This window comes from Nyctibius grandis, chromosome 4 (genome assembly GCF_013368605.1).
Source record: "Nyctibius grandis isolate bNycGra1 chromosome 4, bNycGra1.pri, whole genome shotgun sequence".
Lineage (NCBI taxonomy): Eukaryota > Metazoa > Chordata > Aves > Nyctibiiformes > Nyctibiidae > Nyctibius > Nyctibius grandis.
In genome coordinates this window covers 102692795-102705353 of record NC_090661.1, presented here as the reverse complement: position 1 = coordinate 102705353, position 12559 = coordinate 102692795, and the positions used below count along the sequence as shown (strand labels likewise).

Sequence of the window (12559 nt, the reverse complement as noted above, 5' to 3'; positions counted from 1 at the left end):
TCATAAATCACCCGCCGACGGTTCCTCCCAGCCTTCGCCAGGCTGGTTTAGTTGTAACTATGGCAACGCCTTTTCTCCAGACCAAAGTTCAATAATTTTACATTTTTATTACCACTGCTGTTTGCTTAAAGTTTACCAGAGTACCTTTGTGCCAGCACAGAGAGCAGATCCCAGAGAGCGAGGAGGTGGACACAACCTCATGCTAAGCAGGACTGAAGAGAAGAAAATACCCTGAACCAGTGGGAAATCTCTGACAAAATGCCATCCAGAAAAAAAGCAACCATGTTTGCGTCTGCTTTTTTGACCTGCATTTGCTCTTTTGTGGTGATTTGTGTGGTGCTGGCGACCCAGCACTGGATGAGTAGCGAGGTTCGCTTTTCTGGCATGAACTCCAGCGTCACCGTGAGCCTCACCTACGGACTTTTTAGCGGTACCTGTGAACAGTTCGTTGATGCTGGACTTCAGGTTTCAGAAAGGACTTTCCAAGGTGAGTGGTGTTACGCCTGGAAATGGATGGCGGCTTCTTGCTCGTGCAGGTGACGGGCACGGGAACCGTGGCTCGTTCTTGTATTCGTCTGTGGCTACAAGACTTGAAGTGAGAACAAGAATATCTGTAAACCAGCCTGGGGGTTTAAGTGGTAGAAAATAAGACCCCCAAAAAAGCACAGAAATGCTGCAGCATTCCTGCCAATTGAAAGGTCTTCTGATCACAGAATCACAGAATCAACCAGGTTGGAAGAGCCCTCTGGGCTCATCAAGTCCAACCATTGCCCTGACACCACCATGTCAACTAGACCAGGGCACTAAGTGCCATGTCCAGGCTTTTCTTCAACACCTCCAGAGATGGTGACTCCACCACCTCCCTGATGACCTGTGATCTTAGCCTACGCCCTGGAACGAGGAAAAAATATAAAATAGGAACTTCATAGAAAATTGATTTTAATTTTCAAAAGCTTTCAGTGAGGAACAGAAAAGCAACATTCAATTACCATTTTATTAAAGGATTACAAATCTAATTCACATTCTAGGATTTTTTTTTAATTTTGTTGTTAAATTAATTGATCTAAAACATTTTGCCGCCTACTCTCAAATTAGCATCATTTTTATAGATGAAGGTTTTATGAGGCTGCTGAAGGGAAAGGAACAAAACATCTAAAATAATAATTTAGATAGATACAGTGTTTATACCTGTGCTGGACCTACGCATTAATGACAGTATTCCTTTTATTTCTTCCTTTAAGAGCACACCATTCCATTTTTAAGTACTATTATCAAACTTAGTATTTTCAAACCTTGTGCTTGCTCATGTCTTTTTGGTTTTTATGCTAGACCGTGAAGTATGGATTACAACATAGCTTATCTTTTATAAGGCCCTTCTTCCCCCACCCAATGCGAGGTTTTCAGGTGACTCCTCGTCATCATGACTTTCCAAAAAAACTCTGAGATGAGCTTTGGAAACAAGGTTATTAGAATAACATTTCAGCAAATATCCAGTAGATTCAAATTAAACTGTATCTTATGTTGACATCCAACAGATCTTACGTTTCGTGCATCTGCAGTTCTTGGTATTTATCCTCAATGGTAGAATTATTGGAGAAGAAAAAAGAATAAAACTGGTTAAATAATTAAGGAGGACAGAATAACTGAGAGATAAGAGAGGAGAGATGCTACATGGGAATTAAACAAAGTTTAAAAATAAGGGGAAGAGCAGAAGGGGTTTTACCTAGAGCAGCCTTGGAGAAAGTTAAGACAGGCATGAAAAAGCCTGGTATAGGAAGCAAAGCATAAGAAAAAGCAAACCAGAAACAAGAAATTATGCACACCAAGTACGAACCCCAGACTCTATACTGATTTCACATGGTTCAGCGAAGATTTACTTAACTCTATGCACAAGTGGCTCTGCTGATGTGAAGAAAAGCATTCACAAAGCCCAAAGGTAGATAAGCCTGAAAGCTGTTGCAACGATCAAGGGCTCCCACTGATTTTGTGTATCTTGCTGTCTCACCAAGTTCAGAGCAATAATGCTGATATACACGTGTGAAAGTGATAAAAGCCAGTCAAAAGAAACCTAACAAAAATTTGGAAGAGTAGATCAAACAATTTGAAACACGAGATGTACTTTAAGAAATTTTTTTCTCTTTTGGTAGGCTGGTAAGATGTCCCATCACAGAGAACCTGCCAAGGTAGAGCACAGCAGACCTAAGCCTCTGGATGTTTCCCACCTTAATTTAGTACAGAAATTGTATCTGTACAAACAGGCACCCAAATTCCCACAGTGGCAAAGCTGTATCAAGCAAGCTGGTTCACGTTGTGATGATTATATTGTCATGCAAAACCTGAGCACAGCAGTGTTCCTAGCAAAGCATATAGCATATATTGCTATTCCCCCCACCAGATTTAGGTTTTTGTGCTTATCATTTGTAAAATGTCATCTCAACTCTCACATATCAGCCATTTAGGGATGAACAAAACGAGTGAGCTTCAGGAGTTACTAGTTGCTTTCAACAGCTCCTGAAAGTCGTGCTTTATGAATAGTCTAAATGTGGGTTTGCCCACATCCCTCACTAGTTCAGTTGGGCATATATCCAAGGTGAAATGAACTGATTTTAAATTAATTCTTAGGCTCTATACTAGGCATGATTGTCTCATTTTATATTAAGCATAATTCCATACACTCTTGAAATAACAAAAGAAATACTTCACAGAATTGCATACACATTATTTTTAAATACAATTAATTGGGTCCTCCTAAGACGGTAGATGTCTCTCGTTTGATAATGTCCTTACATAAATGGATTGCCTGTCCTATGGAGAAATGAAGTGCTGTGCTTTCTCCACTCTAACATTTCAGACAACAGTAAGAAGAATTATAAGCATCTTTTTAAATCACAGCGTGATCTGTCGCTCAGCAAGTACAGCCTGGCTGGGGGTCTCTGCGGTGCACCCTGTGTTTCTCAAATGGCATTTTCATATTTGGGTGTGAGAAAAGGAGAATGGAAATAATGAGAGAGTAAATCAAAGACGATAGCTTGGGGATACAGAGTACTTGTTAGCAATGGTCTGGGTTGGCTTTTATTAATGGCCGTACAAAAGCAGATTATCAATAGCCCTCAAAAAGACCATAGAATCACAGAATCAACCAGGTTGGAAGAAACCTCTGGGATCATCGAGTCCAACCATTGCCCTGACACCACCATCTCAACTAGACCATGGCACTAAGTGCCATGTCCAGGCTTTTCTTAAACCCCTCCAGAGATGGTGACTCCACCACCTCCCTGGGCAGCCCCTTCCAATGGCTAATGACCCTTGCTGAGAAGAAATGCTTCCTAATGTCCAACGTGAACCTCCCCTGGTGAAGCTTGAGGCTGTGTCCTCTTGTCCTATCGCTAGTTGCCCAGGGGAAGAGGCCAAAAATAACCTTCTGAAAGACAAACAAAGGAATAACGTACCTGCATGAACTGCCTGGTCGGGATAGCCTCTTTAACAGACTGCCATGAACGACCTTAATAGAGCAATAAATCAACACGGCTACTTCGGAGGTGCTGGGGATGAGCAGAATGATCTGGCAGAATGTAAAAGTTATTTAATAACTTAAGACCTTAGCCTCTTCATTAGCTGTTCTAATGATTTCTCTTAGAAAGGAACCACCTATGTCTATAATAGTCTGTAAAAGAGCTTGTTTACAGCTTTGCTGGTTTCCAAATCAAACATGTAAAAATTGTGAGTGAGGTGCAGGAAGAGGCACACCCAAAGAGCCCTGTAAAGTCAGGAGTTATCTGACCGTTGGCAACCAGGAAGGCCAACAGCACACGGGGAAGTCTTTGAAATTTGCTATAGCAGAGAGGAATCGATTAACTTTCTAACTTTTAAAATACACGACAAATGCTTGAAAATTGCTGAAGCTTCATCAATGTTATCATCAGTTTCCAGATGTGCTACGGGATCTCCTGAAAAGTAGGAAGCTAGGTGGAACTCTGCTTTGTTTTTGTTGTTTTTATGTGTCATAAGCGATCACAGACCTCATAAAAGCTGCCAGATCAGCACTGCTTAGAAAAGAACCTCGAGGCTGGCAGCTGGACATCATTCATGCTCACTCAGGTCAGTAAAAGTTTGGGAAATTCTATCTGACCATACAAAAGTTAAAGATGAAAAAAAAAAAGAAGATACAGGAAACTAAGGAGAGACCTGGCAGAGGCAAAACCCTCTGCTTTCATTCTGGGATTAGGTTATTTTACACTGATGCAGAGATTATCCAGCTGTGGGTTACTACCAATCCCATTCAAGCAGATCAGCTACTGCAGATTCCTTCAGTTTGCACAGACAGCATTATTTAGAACAAAAAATATGCCACCACAAAACCAGGATTTTGTTTAAAACCTTTAGTCTCGTGCTGTTGCAGGCGTGCTTACGGCAGGAGTCTGACAAAATTACATCCCTTAAACTGCAGATCACTGTCAGAGATAAACAAGATCAATTAGGGGTTGCAATAGCTGTAGCCGGTCAATTCTGGAGATGTTCTGAGTGATAAAATTAAGTGAGGCTACCAGAGGGGAATTACACAAACCTGCCTGATTCAGCTCCAGACATTTCTTGCACTAGGCAGTGCCCGAGCAGTGAGGCTGCTTCAGCACGAGGGCATGGTGCAGCCGGCGTGCTCGCTCCTGTTTCGTTGAGTGATGTCTCCTGAATGCCTGTCTTCCCTATTCTTCTCTGAGAATTGCTTAAATTTACATCTGATTTCCATAACACATCCTTACCTGCCACATCCTCAAACAGAAATTAACTTCCATCAGGAAGATTGTATAAAATGAGAGGAGCTCTCCTTTTTATTTATTTCCAATAGCTCCTCTTTTTGTGTTGTGTTTATTTTCTTTTTATGGCATTTTTACTATTTTTTCTGCTGTGATTTCTCCCATTTATGCACTGAGTACTCCGCAGTAATGGCTTTGTATTAAAAGCAGCACAGAAAGGACGTTTTCCTACAGATGGTTCTCTATCACACCACCCATTGGAACAGAGCTTGAAAATGTTGTTGTTGTATTTGTCATAGGGTAAGGCAGCCACAGGCACATTATAGTTGCCTTTTTGATATTTAAATAGAAAGGAGGAAAATAATATATTACAACACAGATATGCTGCAATTACAGTTTTAGTATATTGCATTCACGTTTGTGTCTCTTGTTATCAGCAACATATCAAGTAACTAGAAGGATTTAGGCAAAAACAATAAAATTGATTACAATCTTGGAGGGGTTGACTATATGTGCCATGTATATATAGCCAGCCACGCGGATAGCTACAGGAACTACACCAGTACCAGGGGTACTGCTGCTGTATTAAAAGGAAATAACCTACAATTGGAGCCCAATTTTAAATAGCCATCTGTAGAAGTTACCATCTCAGGAACGGTAGGCAGAGGAACATGTAGTTTTCTGATCCTATTTAGGCATAAAATTTCTGGCTGGCCATGTCAAGAGGAAATATTTACAGAAGTATTAAGGAAGAGAAGTTTGCTACCCAACCTGATGCCCTGGAAGTTTGTGTGCCTGTGGGATTAGCAGACATGCACTTATTTCAGCCTAATGGACCTTCACCCCGTTTTGGATTTGAGTTCATGGGCTGTGCCCAAAGCTACTGTTCCTGCTACAACCAGATCTCGACAGATCAGCCAAATCTCTGGTTATTAGCTTTTAATTATAACCCTGTTAGTAAGTGATAAGGTTGTCTGAGCCCAACCAGACTATGCTGGGAAGGATGATTGTCGATGCTGAGCCGCTGTGTTTCAGTTGCAGATAACCTGAGCAACACCAAGACGAAAAGCATGATCACTGCAATTATCGTGATCCTGGTTCTCAGTTTGCTGAGTTCCCTGCTGAGTTCTGGGTTTACCTGCACTAATGCTGTCAGTAATCCCTACCAGACGTTTCTAGGACCCATCGGAGTCTATACCTGGAATTCCTTATGCGGTGAGTAGCGTGTCCCTTGCTGACCACTTTCTGTCCACCACGCGGATGAACACTGTATTGTCATCAATTCCAAGATTAAAGAAATATATATCTAGAAAAGAAAACACTTGGAAAAGTATTCTGTTAGTTGGTTTTGGTTTTTAACCGTGTCTGCTGGGATACCTAAAAATTATCTTTTAAGTACCAATAAAATAGTATTATTTACTTGAAGTGGCACCATCGATCAGTAGGAGCCTGGATTCACAGGCAGCAAAAATGGAAATGAAAAAGCCCCAACAGGGGTAGCATCATTTCATGCATGATGCACATCGAGAAGAACAGAGTAAGCTGACAAATACAGAACAAAACCATAACAGAAGAGTATGCACTGGATGTGACTACAGTGCAGTTTGTAACCTCTCTATGACCTTATGTCACTGTTTTATGGTATTTGTAGCATCTTTGCTGCTGGCTTACCTACACACCAAATTAGGCCTCTAAGGTCTAATCTATAGGATGGAGGCCAGCTTCATTTCTGAAAAACGTGTTGAATGAAATACATCCACAACAGCGTTGATGTGTTGGGGTGGCAGTTAGGAGGACGGAGTCATAGCAAAATTTATTTCCTTCTCTAAAAAACACTTTCACAGATCAAAATAAGTTTTAACACTGCCTAAGCAGAAATAAAATGGTAGAGATGCTGGGTTGTTAGAGATGTGAACTCTGCCAAACAGCTCCCTGGAGGTGTAACCCCTTGTTCACCTGGTAGGCTTGAGCCTGGCTGCTCCTGACACACCTTCCTACCCTCTTCATCTTGCTATGGTAATGCCTTCAGCTCCCACACTCAATTTGTCTCAAGAGGATTATGCATTCCTCTAATAATAGGTTTACACTCAGAAAATTTTCTTTAAAGACATCTGATTACAGAGTACTGCAGCGTGGGCGTTTTATCCTTCAAGAGCTCTTCAGGTCTGAAGATGCTCTGCTGGCAGAGAGGGAGCTTGCCTCCCCTTGAGCAGTGCCCTGTCCTGGGGCCACACTCTGCGAGCATCAGACCTTGGTGAAAAGGGAATTGTATAGACAAATGCAGTCTTAATCATAGCGAGTGTAGGTGGGGATGTGAAACCCACCCCTTTTTCTCCAGCCGTGGCTAACAGCGTGTAAAGATAAAGGCTGAAACAGCTGTGGATGCCTTGAAACACAATCAGAGAAGTGAGCAGAAGCCTAGGTTAGACAGTTATTCAACTTTTGAGACAACCAGATCATTGTCTCATCACATGAGAAAGTTGTTAATTTCCCAAGCCCAGCACCCATTATGCATCCTGAATCTGCAAGCTTTGACCTGAAGTGAAAGGACAGTGGGCTTGCCAAAACAAATATTAGTGAGAGAGTAAACCCTCATGTTGACTGAGGATTGTGGTTACTTTTTACAGCCCTGTAAGTGCTATGACCTGGAAGTCTAGTTTGCCATGGGCGTATTTTTATGAAAGGTCATGCATCATTTGACGTGTGAGTGTATCTTGAAGGTTCCTAATTCTCCTACCAGATGGCCTGAAAATCCAGTGTCCTCCTGCAAAAACCTGACCCTGTTTCAGCAGGAACATCTGCAGGATGATGTCCTTAGAGGGGAGGAATAGAAATATTTTCACCAATGTTCAGAGACTGTGCCTCCATTGGCACTACGAAAGTAGAGATGTAAAAGCCTTATTTTACTAAACGTCAGAGTAACCCAACTCCAAGTATATTCAGAAGGCTATAGGGAATAGATACAGATCTAATAAGACATCTCAGTTTGGCTCATCATGGAGTCGTTGAATAATTTGGGTTGGAACATGATGTCTGTAAAGTCTAAGCTCTGGAGCAAAGCTGGGCCAACCCTGAACTCAGACCACATTGCTCAGGGTTTTATCCAGTTGTGATACTGTACATCCTATGAATTTGGGCTTATATCAAATAGTTATTCTGCAAATCACCCAAGGAGTGAATATATTATACTCATCAGTGCTAAATTCAATGAAAAAGAATTACGTTAAATGGTCTTATCTAAGAATAGTCAGTGAGGATCCATTGATTTTAGCAGCAGAAGTAGTTACCAGTGTCCAAACACCTGGCAGATACTATCAGGTTGGACAAAAGTCCTTTAAATGCCCTCACGCTTTACTAATGGAAAAAAGTAGATTAATCTTTGTCTTAGTCCAGGTATCCTAACCAAGTAGAGTATTTACAAGTAGCTACATAAATACTACTACAGTTTTACCTGTAACATTTGTATTTATGTTTTCTAGGAATCTTCATACTTCTAGCCATGATACTTTTTCCTGTGAACATAGAAGAAAATGACCTGTCTGTAGAATTGGCCCTTGGATGTTTTTCTTTCCTGCAGACACATGTCGAATCTGCACACACTTACGGATACTCGTATTGGATCATGCTGCTCATCATTTTTCTGAACATTGCTTCTATCGTCATCATATATTTCTATGATCACGCAAGATATTCTAAGAAGAAAGAACAGGAAAGACCCATTGAGAGCGCACCAAAAGACGTCATTCTGTTTTGAGGATACCACTGACAAGAGGGTGTAAAGGAAAATGACTATTTAATGTGGACAATCCTGGCTGGTCATTCAAATTGAAGCTGTGTGTATAGTTCAATTAACAAAATGGCCTCTTGTGTCTTCAAAGCAATTTGATTTTATCCTTATGCTAGGTGTTAGTGTACTACTTACAAGTTTCCATTGGTAAATGTGCTGCCTAGAACACCTCTGAGTAGCTGTGGCCTGAAGTGCACGGTGCCAGCCCTGTCCCTTAGGAGTGGACCTCATGCACCTTATGGCTCTGCTCTTCCTCCGAGGGACTGCTCTGAAAACATGCTCCTAGAAGGGTTCCTCCTCTCCATACCACTGCCACCACCGTTCCAAGCCCTCTTGCCCATGCAGTGCAGAGGGGCTGGCTCCCACCTCCCGCTTTCTGGATTTTCTGGACCACAGGACAGACCCGTGGTGGCTGTCCTGGCTCTCTGCAGGGCTGCACCAACATCAGCACCTATGAATGCATTTCTGCTTCACCCTTTGGGTCTGAGTGTGAAGATCAGAGACATTGTTTTGGTCATGTATGACATTTGGGATCTCAAGGGACAGAAATAATTCAAACACCAGGAACTCTGGAGATCATAAGAAATGGTCACTAAGGTATTGGTGCTTCATTTTGTCCTGCAATTCTTACTGCTGTCCTTTCCCTGCTTAGGGATCTTCTCCTGCAGGTCCCTGCGGCTCTGCCCCAGTGACCCTGGGCAGGCTTGCAGGCTCCTGTTCATGGGCAGGAGTGTGAGCACTGGGACAAACTCACTTGCAGTCGGTCACCTTCACATCGAACCTCCCAAGAGCAACAGCACTGACCCTTCCCATGGTTCCTTTGCTCGGTGCTTTCGTCCACGGCTGGGGTGGCAGACAGGGCAGCGCAGGGATGGACCATGGCCTACACAAGACAGCAGAGGAGCCCTGTACCTCTAAGTTATTAATTTGTAGAAATATTAGCAAATGCCATTTCAGGCTATTATAGACCCTTGATTACTGCCGACAGCCAACGGCAAAGCTGCACCTTGAGCAGGTGTGGCCGCTGCTTTCCCACCCGCTATGTCAGGCTGTCATTTTGCCCCGACACAAATGCAAATAGTGGGCTTTATTAGAGATGAATTTATGGCCAATACCATCCCTATGCCCGCTTTAATTAGTATGTGATATGCACACAGAGACACACAACTGTAGAGCTGCACAGAAGTGGGTAGCTCCCTTCCTGCCCCCCAAGGGAAGGTTAGCTGACAGATGTGACCTTGGGACAGATGCCATCGTGCAAAATCACGCTTGGTGCACGTGCTCCCAGAGAGGTGCACAGTGCAACACGGTGGTCAGCACCTTCTGCTCCTTCGCTCCTCACCTCTGCAGCTGGCAGAACAATTTTTTTATAGTATGGTTTTCCTTTACAATATGATTTTCACAGTTGTGAAATAGCTGTCCTATGATGCAAGAGGTGCTCATGGAGAAAAAAAAAAAGCATTTCTGAAGAGGGGATGAGAAAATACAAGAGGTGACTTCTCACTATTTATATTAAAAAATAAAGTTTCAGGATCAAAGTGCCCAATACTTGATGCAGCTGTGCTCTTTCAAAGGCTTCGAAGCAGAGGGCTTCTCCATCCTGCTCAAGCATTTGACTAAAAGTATGATGAGGGAGGAGTGGGGAAAAAAAACCAAGAGGGTTTCTAAGACTTGAGGGGCAGCATAGAAATAAGAGATGTTATCATCTCTCCACCACTGACAAGAACCATGCCTAGAACTGCTTTCCCGTGCTGTAAACATTGCAGTTGAACCGTCAGATACCGCGAGCTGCGCTGGCCGAGAGCCAAACATTTGCCAGTTTTGCTTGGGCTGCAAAAATTTTCACACAGTTTCAGCACACATTTGTCACTGTGGTACTCAGCCAGCAGCCATCACACGATACAGTTACACTTACATCAGGCACTTGTTCACAGAGAAATAGAATAATACTACACAGAATCACAGAATCAGTCAGGTTGGAATCTGGGATCATCGAGTCCAACCATTGCCCTGACACCACCATGGCAACTAGACCATGGCACTAAGTGCCATGTCCAGGCTTTTCTTAAACCCCTTCAGAGATGGTGACTCCACCACCTCCCTGGGCAGCCCCTTCCAATGGCTAATGACCCTTGCTCAGAAGAAATGCTTCCTAATGTCCAACCTGAACCTCCCCTGGCCAAGCTTGAGGCTGTGTCCTCTTGTCCTATCGCTGGTTGCCTGGGAGAAGAGGCCGACTCCCACTGCGCTACAACCTCCCTTCAGGTAGTTGTAGACTGCACTAAGGTCACCTCTGAGCCTCCTCCAGGTTAAACAACCCCAGCTCCCTCAGCCGTTCCTCGTAGGTCAGACCCTCCAGACCCTTCACCAGCTTGGTCGCCCTCCTCTGGACTCGCTCCAACACCTCAACATTACAACCATAAAAAAAATCAAATTTAAATAGTAATGAAAGTTGTAGGTGGCTAACAAGGCTACCCTGATATTCTTAGTCCGAATGTTTTATTTCAAATTAAAGACAGGACTTTCCTCCTCAAGCTCAAAATGATCCTCTCTGCCCTATGCTACATACTTTCTGCTTCACACAGCTGTGTCGGCTTGGCAGATGTTGCTGACAGGGGTTTATCAGGCAGCGATGAGGCCAAGGAAGGCAGCAGCTTCCCAAGGTACTGAGCCCTGAGGAGCATCCCCGCACGGATGAACTCACCCGACCTCGGCTGCTGCAGGGGAAGCACGGGGAGAGCAGCCGTGAGAGGCGAGTGGGGGAACACAAGGAGAAGTGAATGTAGAAAATAGGCACCAACTTTTCTCTCTCTGTTTCCCCCAAAATGCCACAACAGCCCTGTAAAGCTGTGTGCCGTGGGGACTGTTGTATGTTACAATGAGGCTACGAAAAGGTCAATGATCAGGTCACCGCCTGGATTTGGAAGCATCTGCTCCAAGTTCTGATACAAACTAGGAGAGCTCTGGAGTTACCTGTCTCCCAAGAGGAGAGCAGGCTGCCTGGGAGCCACCCAGGACAGGGCTGGCAGATACTTGGGATGAAGAGAGAGGAAGCCAAACCATTCAGGTATCCATCTGCTGTGGGTTACAGCCACTTCTACCAGGGGAAGAAAAAAAGAGAAAGAAAAAAAAAAAGAGAAAGGGTACAACATAATCAAGCCTTGTATTTAGCTTTTAGGATATTAGAAAGGAATTGGTTTGGCTCTTGCCTACCAGACAGCCTTTGAAATGACTGGAGCTGTGTTCAGTACACTTACCCTCTTAACGAGGACAAATTCTAGCAGTTTACCCTAAGGTAAAAAGAAAAAAAAGCTTGCACTGTCAGCTTGATGCACTCTTGAAAGAAAATCCAAGCTCCCATCTTATCTAAACCCAGGGTAATTTTACACATTCATCACTTGCCAGTAGTTGAAGCGTGTTTTAACCAGGAGCCGCGTCTGATCAGGTCAAGGGAAGGATCCAGGCTGAAGCCAGCTGAAAGATGGATCCTGCCTCCAGCAGCTGAGGTCCCAGCTCCAAGCTCTCTGGGGTGATGCGTGCGATGTGCTCCCTTGCCTTGCTCCTCAGGTCTGCAGGTGGCTAGAGAACGCCGAGCACCGAGCTCGAGTCCTGCACGGGCACGCACGGCTCCTGCCTGGCTCACCGCTGGCGACCCTGACAGGGCTTCTGGGGGGAAACCCTGGGACCTGGTGCGAACAGGAGCAGTTTTGGCTCCTGCCGATGGAGCCAGCATCAGGACGGTCAGTGGCTTTGGCATTGGGGTGGGATTTGGGCAGCAGCACCCACCACACACCTTGGTGGAGAGCTGAGCCCTCCAGCTGGGTGTTCCCAGCACCCTGGCACCGCACGTACAGAGCGGAGCGGGACGGACTCTGCAGGCTCCACGCTCTGTTTGTGACACGCTTGGGAACCCATGACTCACTGCAGCTATTGCAAAGCTTTGGACTTTGGCAGCTGGAGAGGAACAAGAGGAGGATTATCCAGCAAGGCAGCCAGCAGCTCCCCTCTGCTCCCCCTCTGA

General features: G+C 44.2%; 1 protein-coding gene across 1 annotated transcript; it reads left to right on the top strand.

Moving 5' to 3' along the window:
• Positions 1–258: 258 nt before the first annotated feature.
• On the top strand, positions 259–8505 carry CLRN3 (clarin 3). The gene is made up of 3 exons (XM_068400033.1): positions 259–487; positions 5787–5966; positions 8231–8505. The coding sequence occupies exons 1-3, from the start codon at positions 259–261 to the stop codon at positions 8503–8505; spliced, it is 684 nt and encodes a 227-aa protein (XP_068256134.1).
• Positions 8506–12559: the final 4054 nt, after the last annotated feature.